We start from the raw sequence: 17,750 nt of genomic DNA, 5'->3' as shown, positions 1-17,750 counted from the left end.
TTATTTATTAATAAAAAATAGTAATATATATAAATTTGAATAATATAATTGATTTTATATATATATTTACAAGTTTAAAACTAATATAGTAAAATAATATTAAATTATTTTATATAAAAATATATATTAAAATAATAAAATATATTTTTAATATATTAATATAAAAAAATTTTATAAATAATTTTATTAAACTACCTTTAGACCAGATTTTATAGTATGAAAATATTCATTTAAATCAATAATTTAAATATTATTTATATTATTTTTAAAAATATTATTTTTAAAAAATTGATCATATTTTTTAAAATTATTTTATTAATAGTAGTTATTAATTCTGTTAAAATAATTATTCTAATATTTTAATATTAAAGAGATAGGTTTTTCTATTATAATAATTATATATAATTTAAATAATTTCAAACTCTTTAAATCTTATAGTAAGCTAAAAAATATATATAAAAAATCTGATTTTTTATTAGCTGAATAGCTTACTGTCTTCCGGCCGGCAGTTTAAATATTTAAATAGCTTGAATCCATCCATCTTCATACTCTTCTCAGATATTTTATATCTATTTGATATAGATACTCTTTTTTCATAAAATTTAATAAGTCTAATATCCCAATTTCCTCTTTAATACTTAAGTTCAAAATATATGGTAATTTTTATTATCTGTGCATCTTATAGTATGAAATAGTTGGAAATAAAATAAATAAAGACTTAAAATATATAAAAAAGTAAATCTTAAGTTCTGGAGAGCTACTGTTAAAATTGGCTGAAATATCAGAATTTAAAATATTATTTTTTATATAGTAAACAGTTGTGTTTCATCTGCTTGCGCGTTCCTCCCGCTTACCGATTACATTAGTTAGTTAGCTATTTCCTTTCCTGTAATGTAATCGGTAAGCAAGTGGGCTCAGTAAGCAAGTAGACTTCTACGTGTATTATTTTCACGTTCTTTAACTTAAAGTAATTCAATTATTAATAATTCTATTAATTATATTTTAATTATCCAATTTCTTAGTAGAATAAGAAGACTGTATGTATCTTATAATTAAAACTATTTAAACTAATAAAATTCTATTTATAAATAAAGCTGTAGCTATTTTCAATATTCTATATTTAATTTTATAATAATATATTAAAGAAGTTGAATTATATTCAGATATATATACTAACTTTATAAAATTAATAATTTTAAAAAAAAGTTTTAAAAAATTAGATTTCTTTATTTATAAAATAAGCGCTATCTTCGACCGTTATATATACAGAATATAATAATAATTCTTTTTTTAAAAATATAATTTAAATTATACAGTTTTTATAAATAAAAAATAAATATATAATTTTATTAAATATATCCCGGCTTTACAAAATTAATTCTTTTAAAAATATTACATTTAATATATAAAATATAAAAATTTGAAGCTTTTAATTAAATAGTTCAACTGTATTAAAATTATAAAAAAATATAGTATTTTTAATTAAAATATTTAAAATTCTAATAAAACTAGTTTTATAATAAGAATAGTAGCTACAGTTTATATTATTATAAAATCTAATAATATAAGTAAATTATTTTTATTTAATTAAAAAAAATTTTTAATTATATCAACGCAGCCGGTATAATATTATTACTATATTTAATTTTTTAAAAAATTTATATTAAAATATAATATCAAAGCTTTATTTTATCTAATCAGTATATTAATTTATTATTAAATAATTAGATTTTTTAATAAGATTATTTTATATTAGTTTTATAATTACTTTATTTTTTTATAAAAAACTAACAAACTAAATAATATAGTTTTTTAATTTCTAATAAATATAACTTCTATTTAACTTTAAATATAAAAATATATAAATAAAAATAATATATTTTTATATTTTTTATATCTTTATCAACCGTTTGATATTATTTATTTTATATTATTAAAATAAATTTATAAAAATTTAATAAAATAACCGATCTACTAAAACATCTACTATATTAACAAAATTAATTTTTTAAATATATATTTAAAAATATATTTTTTTATTTTTAAAAAATTAATTATATATAATTTTGTTAAAATTTTAAAATTACTTTATTCCGGCTGAATAAGATTTTTAATAAATTAATTATACAGTTTTATAAGTCTACTCTAACCGACAGTATTATTACTATATTAACAGTATTAAAAATATTTAAAAATATAAAATAATTATAAAAATATATAATTATAATGAAAAGATTCTTTTATAAATATATAAAATATTTATTTTTATAGATAAAAGTAGTATTATTTTATATTATAAAAAATTATAAAATCGTCTTTAACCAACCTGCTTTATTTAAACAGAAAGTTAATAAATTATAAATTAAATTAAAAAAATAAAATATTAAAAAGAAAAGATCTTATTATTAAATAGCCGGTTTGAACAGTCTTACTATTAAAAAATTAAAAATATATTTAAATAAATTTATAAAACTGATTAAGTTAGTAGAAGTCAGTTTATAAAATCAGTTATAAATAAAGAATAATCTTACTGTCGGATACTATCTTACTACAGCGAGTATAGAATAATTAGATATATAAAAATAAGATATTTAATATATTTGAATACTAAATAAATATATTATTTTATTAATATATAGACTATATAAGCTTTATCTTTTTATAAAGATATGTTTGGGTGGGCGCAGAAGCCCACCTGCTTACCGAGCCCATTCGCTTACCAATTACATTACTGTAAGTTATCTATCTAAGCGTCATCAGAATCATTGTGGAATCGATCGCTTTAATTCTTTGAAGTCATTTCCATCCTCTTTGTGTAGAGGCTTCAAGTACTAAGGGTCAATGTATCTGGTAAGTTAGCAGTGCAAGGGGAGACCTGCATAATACTGGGTAGGTGTATATACCGTGCTCATCTTCTAATCTAGCCATGAACTCATTCTCTTGATTGGGACAATTACATGATATTCATTAGTTAATAACCGGCATATAACTTCTTGGTTCTGAACTATGTGTACTGTTATATTTTTGCATATCCTTATATGAGTAGACGTGGACGTGATAAAGCTTATGGCGACAAAAATGATGTAGGGTATTAGTGTCTCGACAGAGAGCCTAATTACTTCAATGTCTCTAGAATAGCATGATGGATTTTAGTGCTGATTCTATTCGAAATCCATTTTGGGGCTTTCGACAATGCACTTGCACTTTTGGGGACTCTTTTCTACACAGTCCAGAGAGCGGTAACTTAATCGATTTCCTTGACTAATGTTCAACAACCAACCTATTATTTGAGTTATGTGTGTGTATTCTACGGAGTGACTTGCCCGCCCTTCTTAACCTAGCAGCAGCCGTGACTTATTACTTTCATCCAGTGTTCTATTTAGAAGTGTCTTCGTGAGCCAAATATGGCACACTCTTCATATGAGCAAGCGTGTGAAGCGGCTCTCTTTTTTAAAGATCGCTTGCCGTCTCCGTTGCAAGCCCCTCGCATCGCCATAATCTGTGGCTCTGGCTTGGGCGGGCTCGCCAACACAATTGACGCCCAACCGCGAGCCGAATTTGACTTCAAGTCAATCCCTCATTTCCCTCATCTAACAGGTACCCTTTAGGCTCCACAAGTTCGTCCCTACCTAAAGCTCAGTGCTTACCTTACATCTATAAGTTGCCGGCCACGCAGGAAAACTCGTCTTTGGATGCCTCAACGGGCAGGTCCCTGCAGTGTTGATGGTGGGCCGAGCTCAGTGAGATAAACCTCCATCTTCGTTAAGTCCAATGACTGCATGCATTGCTGATTGACTGCGACCTGTTCACAGTTACTACGAGGGCCATTCTCTTGATCGAGTGACATTTCCTGTACGCGTTTTCAAGCTACTTGGCATTGACACAATAATCTGTCAGTCTTCCCTCCCCCTCAGGCAGATGGAGGAGGGTACGGCAGGGGTGATTGCCCTTTCATATCTCAAAACTAACACGCCCCAATGGTGATAGTAACCAATGCCGCGGGGGCCTTAAACCCAGATTATATGGTGGGAGACATTGTGCTACTCAACGACGTCAGTGGACAAACCCTTGTGCTCTAAAAGAGTGGCTTATTCTGAAAGGTGTACAGCATTTATTCCTTTCTGGACTGGCAGGCATTCATCCACTAAGAGGGCCCAATGCCGAAGAATTCGGTCCACGTTTCCCTCCACTATCTGATGCCTACGATCTCGACCTGCGCCGCCATGTTCATAAAGCTTGGGCCGCAATGGATCTATCGGACAACCAGAGGAGGCTCCACGAGGGTATATATGCTTTTGTTGGCGGACCAAGGTGAGCGGTGTAATCCCATAATCTGTTTGCACAGCTAAAATGGTGCAGCTATGAGACCAGAGCAGAATGTCGCATGCTCCGCGGATTAGGCGCCGATCTGGTGGGGATGTCCACTGTTCCAGAAATTGTTGTTGCGAGGCATTGCGGCGTGCGAGTCCTAGCATTGAGTCTCGTGACTAATAAGGCTGTTCTGGAACCAGTTCCCCGAGGTGATGACAGTTTGCTCACAGGCAAGAGGGCGGAAGAGCTGGATGCAATCATGCAGGAAGGAAAGGCTAACCATCAAGAAGTCCTTGACGCTGGTCGCTCGGCAGCAATCGACATGCAAGTATGCGCGTTCTTCTTCCTTGGAGCCGAATGTCAATTAACACGTGTGCAGAAATTGGTGATGGAGACAGTCGCTTTCGGGTTTCCACCATCCGACAGGCGCTAACGGGGCGATCTCGCGGATTGGGGGAGAGACGACCCTGTTCGGTAAGCGCACGCGAGATTCTCGACCCAGGGCTTAGATAAATAAACCAAGTGCCCTGTCCAGTGACAGCACGCCATCGCTTGACCCTGAATGAGAACGAACCCCCCATAAACTTTCGAGCTAGTCTACTTCCCTCTGGTATTTCTTCTCGAGCGTAGAGTTTTGTAGTAGGCCTTTTTACCACTTTGTTTGGTGGCCTGTATGTCCCTGTACTTGGTCTCAAAGCGTTTGGTCTCCTTCTCCAGTGCCAATGCTTCGTCGACGAATGTCTTCTTACGGTCCTTTTTCGCGATGCGCCCACTGAAGAACTCCGTTGGACCTTCAATGATCGTGCCAATCTGAGAAAAAGGGGGGGGCTGCGCTTTACTGTTCTCCTTCTTATAATGCCTCTTAGGATCCAAGACTGAGCGCATTCGAAGAAGTTGTAGGTCTCGTCTTAACTCTGCTGTCAGTTCGGTTTTGGGCAGATCAAACCAGTCACTACCAGCCGTAGGTTTCATCTGGAATTCGATGCAATTAGCCTTTGAACCCTTTCCTTGCGGTGAGATCTCAAGGTTGCGAACAGAAATTTGCTCAGAGTAACTATGAAACATAAAAGAACTTCCATTGGCACAGCGCAGCCCAGTACGGGATGATAAGCTGTATCAAGCGCTTACGCGAGATATTTTCCTCATTGCGATGGGTTGAACGACTGAAACAAGCAACAAAAGAGATCGTGATTCTTACCTTCAAGCTCTTTGACTCGTCAATAGCTCCGCTTGGCCTTTTAGTATGACCATCATTGTAGTCTCCATGAGTCAGCAACCTGGCAGTATCTACCAATGCTACATCATCTTTGGGGTGGAAATACGGCTCAAGAGCCGTACTGCCAGACAATTTTGGTATCCTGACGAGTAGAGAATTAGCTTCATACTAAGGCAGAGGATAACTCGGAGCAGATGCCGCCGAAAGACATACCGTATCAAATTTTGCTCAGAGAGTAAGTCTGCAGCCTGTATTTGGTCAGATTCTTTGGGTCTTTCGCCATCGCAACCCTGGAGCCGATCTTCAGCTTCAAGGAGAAGCTGTTCTATCTCCTGATCTGTTAAGACAATGCCATCCTGTATTGGGAGGTCATCAAATTTGGAGCACGTTGCCCCTGTCATGGTCCTTATGACCAGACTGCACGATTCTATCGTTGGATTGAACTTGCAAGAGTTAAGGATGGAGGCAAAAGAAGTGAGCAAGCAAAATCAAAACTCGGTATTTATGGGGGGAGAGAGGTCGAGCTATTTTTTGGACTCTGGAACAACATCGGCTAGGTTGAGGAAAATTTTCTCAGTGGGGGCCCGCAGTACCAGTAACTGAGTTGTCCTACTGGCCAATACGTTTCATTACAGTCCGGGCGCGCGTGTCGAATCCGCCTTAGATTGCTAAACAGTGTAATTAAATGGTAACTTATACGAATGTAAAGTTCCATAAGCCTATGCTTGGAAATCTGCATGGGTACTGTTTTCGGTCCGCCTTCCTATATCATTCATACTCCCATCAACTGGGGGGGGACCAATGGTACGATGCACACAGTACAGACTGATTTATATGCATGTGGCACCATGATGTCAGAGTAAGCACTGGGATGTCTAGCTGATATCAGCACTGTACTGTAACTAGTCGCGGTACTGTGTTGCGTCTGCACCGCACGTGAATACATAGAATGGAATCGAATGGTGGGCTAAGCCTATTCGCAAATAGGTCCCCAGGTTAGTATCATGAACCTGGAGAAAGCTGTTAGTCATGATACGCATTGATTCGAAAAGTCCACAATCGACGTGCCGTGATTTAATAGTAAGCAGGGATCCGTATAGTGATGTATCTACATAGTACCTTACCTACGTACGTACCTTCCGAGGTCGACAGCCTGCCAAGCTTGGCGCGGCTTTGTTGCACGCTACCACCAACTTCATCCACCTGATGGGCCGTCAACTTACTGTCTTACCCAGCTCTTCTCCTGACTGCTACCCAGCATTTGCATCTGTCTTCACTCCTATTATCTCTACTATTCATCTTTACTCTTACCGTTAGGCGCGGGGATACTATTCAGCATATATTCGTCGCTACCATACCTAATCTGCGTTCTCTCACCTTATCAGAACAACCCTATCATTCTATTTGCATGTAATTCGAGTTCATTTTCAACAGCGAGCTTCGCAAAATGGAACAGCCTACACAAAGTGCTGGACAGCAGCAGGGCAGACAGCAGCCTGTATATGACACCAGAAATGGGGGGCATTACGGTATAACCTTTGGCCCTCCCTACATACTCAGCACGTCTCCATAACCTGAGGATTGGGCTGACGCATATTTCTACAGGAGCAAGTGCAGCTGTAGGACTCCCCACTTCTCCGGGGCTTGTCTGCGAGCAGGCTCTGACTACGAACACTCCGACACTGACCACTGCTTTAATCTGTCTAGCTATCTGCGCAAGGGTTCGCACCTGTTGCCGAGCTTTATACGGGCACTTGGGCAAATGCGAGTAGAGGTTTTCGGCAGCTGCACTTTGAAAGTAACTAATAACGGACAGGTCAATCAAGGGCTGCAAGGAACGGCTCGGGATATCTTGACAACATACTGGCAGCACATTATTAACCACCTCGAGACAGATAATCACGATTACAAGATACATCAGTTACCGCTCGCCCGTATCAAGAAAGTGATGAAAGCCGACCCGGAGGTAAAGATGATTTCAGCCGAAGCGCCTATCCTCTTTGCAAAGGGGTGCGACATCTTTATCACCGAGCTTACTATGCGCGCATGGATCCATGCTGAAGACAATAAACGGCGCACACTACAGAGGTCGGACATCGCAGCAGCTCTTTCGAAATCAGATATGTTTGATTTCCTCATTGATATAGTACCTCGTGAGGAGGCTACCTCGCATGCGAAGCGTTCAAGTCAGACTGCTGGGGCAGCTGCAAGCGCATCGGGCGCTGCCGGCCCCGCAAATCAGATGCCAGCGGCCCAGCATGGAGTTCAGCACACTTCACACCATATGCCACCCCCAGACTATGGCTCGCTAGGCCAGCACGGATTACAAGATCCGGAATACCGACAGCCGACAATGTATGCCGGTGCTGTACAGTCGGACCCTACCGCGGCTTATGGAGGGCATCAACCTCAAATGTTCGACGGAATGTATGCTTACCCGCATATGCCACCGCAACAGGTATGTCACATTATCAGGGTTCGATTGGTATCACTGAGGCTATCGTTATGAATGAGTTTATGGACTAATCAGTGTTCCAAACAAGTGATATTATGATTTATGTTTCTCGCTTGGGTGTTAGGGTGCTTGAGTCGATTTCCTCGACCTTTGGAATGTTATATGGAGTTGGAAGAGTTGATACGCTTTGGTTAGTGGTAAGAAATGGCGAATTGAGAGCCTGAGATGGATGAGCCCTCTCTGTCATGTTTTGAGTAGACATAATCCAGCAATTGCTTGATGTGCTTAAATAGCAGAATCGGGACAACTGTATCATGTTTCATGATTTCTTTCCGAATCTCGAAGATAAGGTAGCGAATTTATCAGTCTTCGCAGCGCTTTGCACAGTGCGCATAATCCTTCTCAGATCGATTAGCACATGTTTCACTTCGGGTTCGGCACGCTTAGCTTTGACGTACTTCTCTAGAAGGACGGGGCCGTTAATGGCATCTACACGTCCGTACTTCTTGTTTCGCGTAGATATGTCATAGAACTCATCTGTGTTGTCTGCCTGCATCAACTGCACTGTTTGCTGCAGCTCGTCAAGGTTCTCCCGTAGTATGGGCACGCCGAGGCTGTCGACAAATTGATATAAATACTCGACATCTTTAGCGAGAGCTAGTACCCCATTTGTATTGATTTTTTTCACATCGGACGAAAGAGGGAGTGCCTGAGTTATGTCAGATAAATTTCTCGGAGTGTGCAAGTGAGACAAACTAGGATCATGTTTGCTGCATGACTAAGGGCGTCGAAATATATTAGCTCCTTGATTTCCGTAGGGAGGCCGAGGAGCGTCGAGTTCATGATGTTAGAAAGGAACCTGGTCAGTGTTTGCATGTAGTTACTCGGCTCCGTAGGCGGAATATGAGCCATCCAATCGTACTCAGCTGTCTCAATGAGGTCATCAATCTTAGAGTTGACTACCTCAAAGATTCGCTTTTCGGCCGCCTTCTTATTGTTCTTGAATTTTTCTGTTGCATTCAGCTTCACAAATTCACTAGAAGAGGTCTGTGATCTTGCCGCTGCAAGAAGCAACTCGAGCTCGCGGCATGCATGTTCAAAATGTTCTAGATTGATAAGAATCTGCACAATCTGTCCCAAGTACTGGGAAGAGAGACGCTCGACAAGTGTGTCACACACTTTATTCGAAAGAAGTTCATCCAGTGCCTTACGTCATTAGCTTGCAGATAATATCTATTGTCAGTACGCCACTCACGTCTTTGAGTGTCTCATCAATCACATTGGTATGAGGGAAATCATCATTGGCGAAGAAGTAAAATTGATTCAGGAAATTGCGAATATCAATGCAGCACAGCGGATACATTTGAGAGAATGGTAAGACGCAAGGGAACCTGATAGAAGAGTTAGTGGCTTGGTTGTTAAATCAAGGTTGAATGAGAGGAATTTTTACATCTGTTCTTTGTGTGGCTTTTCTGGATTGTACCAGCTGACATTCAGCACCTTCTCATATTCCTCAACTGTTTGTATCGGCATGGGCATATAATCGTCGGTCGAAACGATCTTAAAAGTCTCTTAGCAATGTGGATACCAATTCGTCTAGAAAAGGCACGGGCACACCTCTTGAAAATCGTCACTAAACCTCTTCTTAAGAAGGTCAGCATACTTTTCGAAAAGTGTCAATAAAAACGTATCAAAGACGCCGACAGGGAAGTCCCATGTCTAGAGGACATGAATTAGTACAAAATTCCATATTAATCATAAGAATCGGATGAACAAACGTTCATTGTTTGCATAAACAATGCAATTAGATTCTTGATTTTGAGCAGGCTCTCAGCATTATCAACTTCGCGAAGAGCCTTCATTATCAAGCTCACAGCAGCTTGACACATCGAGTCCCATAGTTCATCGACCTTGCCCATTCCGTGATATTAGCAACCTGAATCCAGCTTAAGCATCAGGAGATCACATACGTCCATAGGAGATCTTAGGTCCGGTATTCTTTTCATCGTTGAGCGCTCAACGATTGCAAATCCCGCCATTTCTTCGAGGAGATTATGAAGACAAGCCCCATCTTCATCAATCAACGTTATTGATGTAGGTAACAGGAGCTCCTTTTGCCGACGGCGTGTGTTGGCATATTCGAGGCGAAACATGTCAATACGCCCTAAGGATCGATGAATATGTAAACATTCAAGTAGTGGCGTAAAATCAACCTGAAGTTCGTCGTTCTGTAGTAAGTCATACTCTTCACTCTCATCGGAAACAAGTTCAATGGCGGAGTTGAGCTTGAATTGTCCCAAGTAGGGCAATGCTCCAGCTCTTTCTTTCTGTCTCGACTTTCGTAGATCGGTGTGGTACAGAGCTATTTCGCCAAGGTATTGAGACATTTCACGAATTCTGTAAAGCCAAGTGTTCAGATCAGACATGACTGCTTCCGCAATTATCTTCTGCGTGGCAGGCACTGAGCGTTGGATCATCTCAGCGATCTTATAATGTGTAACGCCTTTAAGGTGAACATTCTGCAGCTCCTCCAGGGCGCGTAAGGCCGCATAATGATTTTTTCTGGAAAGCAAATCATGGATTTGATTGGCAAGGCGCAGAACTTCAAGACAATCCTGTATAGCGCCAGACGATTCATCAATATTCTGCCGGTGACTGCGCGACTCCACCAGGGCTCTTTTCTGCTCTGCCAATCTTTCCGTACTTGCTTGAATGGATTGGTTGAGGTCTAAGATTTCGGCTGTTAGGCTAACCGTACCTTCCCTGATACGGAGAAGTTGATTGATGGAAGCAACAAATTCTTGATGATTTGTGTTACAAATGGCCTCTATTTCTGCCTCCTTATCACTGGCAAATTTGGCCAAAGACTGCAAGAGCTGGGAAGTTCTGTTGCCAATACTGTATTCTTTGATGGACGGAATCAATTGATCCAGGTAGTCTGTGTCTGAAGGGGATATGATGATCTAAGTAGGATGACAGGTCAGTCTAAAGTTCTACAACCTGTTACACAACGACTCACTTGATTCAGAACATGCGATTCGTTGCGTGAGGGTATCGCAGGCGACATCTTGATGATTGAGGATATGGCAACTCGAACACGTGCTGGGTCCTCGCAATGTGCCTGGGAAAGCTACCCGCGTGCTTGGCTACTGTTGGTGATCATGTGTGGTTGGTCTTACGGAAGATGACGCAGCAAAAGTAGTTAGTCAGTGCATGAAGTTAACTGTTTTGGGCGTTCAAGCTGCGCATGACAGACAAGCTTCTCTCTTCACTTGTCAACCGGCTAACTCCGGCGGTGAAATAAATAAACCGGTCCGTAGGAGAAAATACGTTTGCAAGACATTGATTGTCGCTAACATGCTCGGGGACTTTTGTCGCCTTCCAACATCTTCTTTCAGGCGTACGCGCTCGTTAGCTAAGGCAGCTACTGAAGAAGCTGGTGAACGGTGCGCGGGTACGCTACTTCCGAACACACCTCATGCAGTTAGTACTCAAGGTAGGTAGGTACCTAGCATAGTAGTATACGTATAAGCACGCATACGTAGGTGGTTGCCCTACCTAGAGTAAATGACCCCGGCAGGTAACTTACTACTCACTGACTAATGAAATACGGAGAAGCCATTCGCTAGTCATATTCGAGGTCCACGGTCACGGTATCGGTCCACCTCGGACACGGTATCTCCATATTCGGTAAAGTGGCATACCGACTGGTAGCGGTGAGTTGGAAGTACTGATGGCTCCCTCTACACGAGGAAACAGAAGAAAGGTAAGTTGACGGAAACGTCCATTCAATTGTTCACTTGATCAACTAGGAAACATAGTGTCCATGGAGAGGAATAATGAGGAGGTAGAAAAAATAGCTATTAGTAAGCACCCGATCCGGCCACCATCGGCTGAGGTCAGTACTGTACAACACTTATAGAATAGAAGGAAAGAACCGCTTCGATAGATTTCTTAGTTGTTTGGGTAACCAAGAATGATCACCTCTGCCTGGCCCGGAAGCTTCATCTGCTAAATTTTCCAAAGCTGCTCCACATAAAAATGGCATCCCATTCATACTCAGTATATGCTAGTGGTCTTATCAGTCCGCCCCACTTGTCATGGCTGCCGGTAGCCACGGAGTAGATACTGTAAATCATGGATACTGAGGAGGGAAGGGCGGAGGACTCACCTGGCAACGGTTTGTGCCTACCTTTACACACCTTATATTGGTACTAAATCATTAGAATAGCCTCATGCATCATTGATTCATTGGTAAAGACTTACCGGTTTCCCTCCATAAGTTGATTTATGCTTCAATACGTCTCGATATTCCGTACATGTACTACTCATAGTTACTAGCTGGATTTGCAGAGTTTGTGATGAAGGATCTTTTTTTTGGTCGAATCGGGCACTTCGAAACTGGCATATTGCACAGGTATAGTGCCATACCTGACTTTCAGATATCTCACACGTTAACAATCAATTCAGCCCTGCATCCAAAGCAACCCGGGACCTTGGGAGATGTGTCACGGAGCAGGAAAGTGCCAGAACACGTGGAAGTCTCCTGATATGCTTACAAGCCGGGCTTTCCTCGATAGAGGTTGCTGGTCTCATCTCCGTGGATCTTTCTACCAAATTCGCAGCAGGTTTCCAAGTGAGGAACAGCCATGAGCTTTATATGATGGCCGACAGTAACAGTATGAGATTAAGAGTGGAGCCAGTGACCAGACCGTGTTCTAAATAGATCGAATCACCTGCCTAGTTTCTGAGTTGATGATAACGCAAGGCGTTGTCTAACGTTTTTCCCATGCTGCAAGCCCCGGAAAAGCAGGTACGACCAATTTACTGCGTCGCCGGCAGAATGGTCTCAAACCCTGAGCATGAATGGGCTAAGAAGGGAGAAAGTAGGTTTTGTGTTATACTTTCTCCTCTAGAAGGATAATACAGCTGCATCATTGAGCCTAGTACATGATGAAGAATCACTGTGCTAAGTACTACCCTGTTACCTACCATGCGGGGCCCTTCCCTAACACCCAATACTAAACCTGTGAAGTTATCCTTCAATCCCTTCACTTATCACCCGCATTAAAATAGACAAACGCACTGCATCTTGCTTATCATTACAAAGCACATCTTTCACAAGCTGGGTCTGAATAAATGGTGTTTCTCTTTGCCGGGACTTTCACAGTCATTATACCCAAGCCTGCAGTGTGAAAGTACACGACCTTCCTCTTAACTGCAGACTCGACCTCATTAGTCACAAGGATACATGCAGAAAATCAGATAATGCGGACAGGAAATTCTTCTCGTGGCCTGAGCAGCCCAAGCTCTCTGAACGATATTGATTCAGCCAATGGCTCTCCTGATACCAAGCTTACCGTCTACTCGCCCGAGGAAACGATCTCTAGAGGCCGTCTGGACACTCGTGTTATAGACACACTCAGCGACGCCGGAGTCCGTAGACTCTGCTCTGCGTAAGTGTATGAGATCTGACGCATAAACAAATTCTCTAACCACTCTAGTACATCTCCTGATCCATTCTTCGTGTCAACAGCAGCAACACGTGTCCAGCTTTCACCGACAGCTGCGGCATTTACCCCAGTAGGGATGTTAGATAGCGCAAATATCGAAACTCAAGGCCGATCCTGCCCACAGAACTTCTCTCGCGCCGAATTCCTAGCAATGCACCCAGATCCCAAGCGCATTGAAAGAAGCCCAGGACTCATGAACCGCATGGAAAGAGATATCTCCAGCTACGGCGCTATCGGTAGCATGCAGTCGAACAGAATTAAGCAGTTGCTTGATGCAGAGCCGGATGAGCTTGAAAATGAAGGTCACAGTCGAGCACTGGTAATAGAGAATGTGCCAAACAATCTGACATACATGTCCTTAGCTGGATTCTTCAATGTGAGTCCCAAGCATCAAGATATTTGACATCTCTTGGTGAGAGTGACGAGCATATGCTGACCAGAGATAGCGTCGCGAGTTTGGTTCTCTTAGGGGTCCTGTTCTCTCAGAACTCAACTCGAGTGGCAAAGTCTATGTTGCATTCACAGATAGTCGTGAGGTTACAAAGGCGATTGAAAAGGTCAACCTGCTTAGACCCGAATGGCGAGCTTTCCCCATTACTGCTAAGGAGTACGTGCGGCACGCGGAGCCAGCTCTTCTATCACAGGCATCTGATTATGAAGGCCAACTTCTGGTGACCGTCTACTTCGACGGCCGTAATCCAAATCTTAACCGGCATAACGTGGCCCGCTCCTTGGAAACTCTTGCTATGACCTTCGGCGACATAAAGTCCTTTACAGATGTACCAATAGGACAAGACAACATTGGCGAGTTTCATCTCGAGTTCTTCAATACTCGCGACGCTGAGAATGTGACAACCACTTTGAATGGAACTTTGGTTGACGTATGTTTACTTTCTTATGCGATACCCTTGGATATTACTAAAACTCAGACGAAGGACTGCATTATCGAGATTAAACAATTTACGCCCGATCTGGAGAAGAGAGCATGCAGGTTCACCCCCGCCAGTCCTGCTCCCGCGAAGGAGCGGCTCACTGGAACAGAAGGTCATTTCAGCACACATTTCTCTTGGACTCCGACTCAGTCATGTCGCACTCCTTACATGGAGCTCAGTCCAACAGGTCGCTCAACAGTACCTCCAGGTGAACATACTAGTCTTATGAATTGGATGTCCAGGGCTGGTGAAAGGGTCATGCCTTCCCCGCGGCGTGATCTGAACCGTTATCCTGATCCCCGAATGGGAAGCCAAAACTCTGTTGACATTGAACGAATTCGCCTTGGATTGGATGTCAGGACAACTGTGGGTCCCGTCAGTCATTTCTCTCAATAGTCCTAATGCTAATGGGCGTGTCTATCACAGATAATGCTTCGCAACATTCCCAATAAGATTGACCAGGTAAAGTCACAGCGTTCATACTTATTGCTTGGATTCTAATATGAAAAGACCATGCTTAAGGCCATTGTCGATGAGACAAGCCATGGAAAATATGACTTCATGTACCTGCGCATTGGTGAGATACCATGAGACACCCATAGCATGAGCACTGTGGCTAATCATTGATACTACTCATAGACTTTGCGAATAACTGCAAGTATGGCAATGATGCCCTCGCAAGTCTGAAATCCTGTTGCTGAAACCTCCCAAGTGTTGGCTATGCTTTCATAAACTTTGAAGATGTAAGTCTGTCAACTCATCTGGTGTGTGTGGCCTGCTGTAAAAAGTTCGGCATTTGACACAGTCCAGCCGATCGATATTATTGATGTCAGTATATACACGAGGCAGTGCATCCTAGCATATCACTAAGAATATTTAGTTCGTCATTGCACGGGCTGGAAGAACATGGTATGACGGGGTTATCGATTTAACATACTCCCGCTGACAAAGTGAGTAAGGAACTGCTTCAACAGTGATAAAGTCGCCGAAGTCTCATATGCAAGTAAGTCAACGAAGGGCTTCGTTCGAGAAAGGGATGGTTGTCTGACTTCAGTGAAAGCTATCCAGGGCAAAGACTGCCTGGTACAGAAGTTTCGAAACAGCTCTGTTATGTTGGAACACCCTTCGTTTCGCCCGAAGGTTTGTATATATGTCCCTTAACTCAAGCACGTGGACGACATAAGAGGCTTATTGCCCAATGCAGATTTTCCACACTGGTACTGGGCATCTCGCTGGCACCGAGGATCGCTTCCCTGGACCAGACAATCCCTCAAAGATGCGTCGTAGCATCGAAAATGCCGAGCATGTAGGTCAGTACATAGTGAGCTAGCGCTGAGATTCAAGTTGATGTCTGACTATTCAGGCCTATTTGCTCCTCGAGTCGGCCAACAGTACCGTGACGAGCAGCGTCGACGCCGTTCGCAGTTTGACCGCGGAACCACAGCTGCTGAACGTGAAATTGTATTTGTTCGGACACTTGCCCCAAAGCGCACATATGGTTCCTCAAATGGTCTCAGAAGTGCGCCGTGTACCTATCCTGGACTGAAATCACGGTGCGACTCGCCAATGCCTGAGCATTCCCCGAAGACCCCCTGATTCCTTTTCAGGGCATCAGCCTGCGGCTTTCGAATTTATATCCCATGATAAGATCAGAACAATGCAAAGGGGGTTGAATGACCGGAAGTGACATGGGGAAGAGCAAAGGCCGGGGAGTCGCGCTTATTCCCTTTGTCAACTTCCATCTACAGACCAGCAACGATATTTGTCCCGAGTACAGTGCAGAGGTCTTACTTCAATTGGAGGCGAAGCGGGATTGAAACCCTATGGGCACCTTACCACGCCCTGGTCGGCTTGGAAGCATTCCTGTGTTTGAGTCGAGTTGTTGGGGTGCCATTCTCTGTAAGACTCTGGCGTCCTTCCGGGTGTTTCTTCTGATACCGTTCAATAAGAAATCTAATTGTAATACAAGACAACGGTGGCTGGTTTTTTATTACCCTTCGGCTACTCCACTACATCATGATTTACTCATAGAGTGAAGATTATTCACAACAATAACTGCTTTTGCTTAGCGCAGGGCTCTGATGGCCCTGTGCGGGTCCAACCAGCAGTTACCGAGGAGCGCGATGCGTGCTTTGCAGGGGTCGCGTCACATAGTGCCTAATTACATAAGTAGCACCCACGTATTTAAACTCTGTCTCTATGGAATAGGACACTGACACATGTTGATCATAAAGGCATTGTTGTTCGATGCCCAAATATGGTACTCCTTCCTAGGGCTAACGTATTTGTTGTGCGACTAACATATGCAGGCCGGTGGACCAAATGGGCCTTTCTTGAACTCCTATATTTTGATAACAGCGTAAAGCTGTGAGGTTTACTCTTCATTAGTAAAGGTGGTCTATCTCTCCTATACTTAGAGGGGCTGTTGTCTTGTTCCAGCCTGGCAATTTAAACTTATATGAATTATCTCAGTCACAGTGTAAAATCAACCATATTCGATTAATTATATGTATTCATAGAGGAGACTTAGCATATCGGTTTAGTATTACATACTATAGCGTCTGAGTCTAGATAATCATAGGATCGGTTTTGCGTCTTAGAATGTGTGCTTTTATAGGGAAATTGAAAAAAAATTCTATATATTCAGATCTAATTCTATATTAAAAAAAACTATATATTAAATAACTTTATTAATATTTTATTATTATTTAAATATTTATTTAGTAATTCAGAATGTATCTGTACCGCTTGAAATAGATTATACTATTTAAAATAAAAAATCTATAATTTTATTATTATTTTTATTAATTTAAATATTTTATTAGAAAGGCTTGTATATACTCCAATATTTTATTTTTATACTAAAAAATAATATTAGTTAAAATTTTAAAGACATACTTTTAATAGATATTCCGCTGAAAAAAAACTATTATAATTTAATCTATTTTTTTTAGATTTTAAACAACTGCTCAGAGTGGCTTAACCTGACTGTTATATCTTAATCTTAACCTGGCCATAATCTGGCGGTCAGATTAAAATATAAAAAATTTTTAATTGTACAGTTAAGATTAGATTAAGATATAACTATTACTTTAACTATTTATATCTATAGATTAGAAAATCAGATATAATAGATAGATTAATAATTATAGATTAATTTATAATATATATATTCTTTTTATATAAATAATATATAAAATATAATATATTTTTAATTATAGTATAATAGTATTTTTAATTTTCATTTATTTATTTTATTTATTTTATTTATTTTATTTATTTTATTTATTTTATTTATTTTATTTATTTTATTTATTTTATTT

The 17,750-nt window shown here is 40.5% G+C and overlaps 5 protein-coding genes across 5 annotated transcripts; 3 read left to right on the top strand and 2 right to left on the bottom strand.

Annotated features, from left to right (window-relative positions):
- Positions 1-3,404: 3,404 nt before the first annotated feature.
- ASPACDRAFT_55737 (purine-nucleoside phosphorylase) lies at positions 3,405-4,744 on the top strand (the record flags this gene model as incomplete). The annotated part of the gene is made up of 7 exons (XM_020203048.1): positions 3,405-3,597; positions 3,662-3,740; positions 3,813-3,892; positions 3,988-4,052; positions 4,109-4,311; positions 4,360-4,639; positions 4,691-4,744. The coding sequence occupies 7 exons, from the start codon at positions 3,405-3,407 to the stop codon at positions 4,742-4,744; spliced, it is 954 nt and encodes a 317-aa protein (XP_020050952.1).
- A 164-nt stretch (positions 4,745-4,908) lies between these two features.
- Positions 4,909-5,928, bottom strand: ASPACDRAFT_65090 (Fcf2 domain-containing protein; the record flags this gene model as incomplete). Its single annotated transcript, XM_020204075.1, has 3 exons — positions 4,909-5,283; positions 5,510-5,669; positions 5,741-5,928. The coding sequence occupies 3 exons, from the start codon at positions 5,926-5,928 to the stop codon at positions 4,909-4,911; spliced, it is 723 nt and encodes a 240-aa protein (XP_020050951.1).
- A 1,046-nt stretch (positions 5,929-6,974) lies between these two features.
- On the top strand, positions 6,975-8,036 carry hapE (CCAAT-binding factor complex subunit HapE; the record flags this gene model as incomplete). Its single annotated transcript, XM_020200323.1, has 4 exons — positions 6,975-7,056; positions 7,133-7,146; positions 7,235-7,301; positions 7,354-8,036. The coding sequence occupies 4 exons, from the start codon at positions 6,975-6,977 to the stop codon at positions 8,034-8,036; spliced, it is 846 nt and encodes a 281-aa protein (XP_020050950.1).
- Positions 8,037-8,301: 265 nt separating this feature from the next.
- Positions 8,302-11,049, bottom strand: ASPACDRAFT_37663 (Rab GTPase-binding exocyst subunit SEC15; the record flags this gene model as incomplete). Its single annotated transcript, XM_020200322.1, has 9 exons — positions 8,302-8,380; positions 8,441-8,691; positions 8,739-9,188; positions 9,238-9,373; positions 9,433-9,542; positions 9,600-9,701; positions 9,761-9,892; positions 9,953-10,945; positions 11,002-11,049. The coding sequence occupies 9 exons, from the start codon at positions 11,047-11,049 to the stop codon at positions 8,302-8,304; spliced, it is 2,301 nt and encodes a 766-aa protein (XP_020050949.1).
- Positions 11,050-13,564: 2,515 nt separating this feature from the next.
- On the top strand, positions 13,565-16,387 carry ASPACDRAFT_82529 (putative meiosis protein MEI2). The gene is made up of 13 exons (XM_020206102.1): positions 13,565-13,871; positions 13,942-14,376; positions 14,431-14,793; positions 14,854-14,889; positions 14,938-15,004; positions 15,067-15,085; positions 15,140-15,170; positions 15,238-15,255; positions 15,308-15,336; positions 15,387-15,430; positions 15,488-15,567; positions 15,632-15,737; positions 15,791-16,387. The coding sequence occupies exons 1-13, from the start codon at positions 13,647-13,649 to the stop codon at positions 16,021-16,023; spliced, it is 1,686 nt and encodes a 561-aa protein (XP_020050948.1). The 5' UTR covers positions 13,565-13,646; the 3' UTR covers positions 16,024-16,387.
- Positions 16,388-17,750: the final 1,363 nt, after the last annotated feature.

Source organism: Aspergillus aculeatus (genome assembly GCF_001890905.1).
Source record: "Aspergillus aculeatus ATCC 16872 unplaced genomic scaffold ASPACscaffold_36, whole genome shotgun sequence".
NCBI lineage: Eukaryota > Fungi > Ascomycota > Eurotiomycetes > Eurotiales > Aspergillaceae > Aspergillus > Aspergillus aculeatus.
Note: the sequence above shows the minus strand (reverse complement) of the source record. Positions and strands in the feature narration are given on the sequence as shown.

Coding starts and splice junctions, on each gene's coding strand:
- ASPACDRAFT_82529 (XM_020206102.1), top strand. CDS start 13,647: ATGCACCCAGATCCCAAGCGCATTGAAAGAAGCCCAGGACTCATGAAC. Junction 14,794..14,853: donor GATTGGATGTCAGGACAACT/GTGGGTCCCGTC, acceptor TGTCTATCACAG/ATAATGCTTCGCAACATTCC. Junction 14,890..14,937: donor TTCCCAATAAGATTGACCAG/GTAAAGTCACAG, acceptor TAATATGAAAAG/ACCATGCTTAAGGCCATTGT.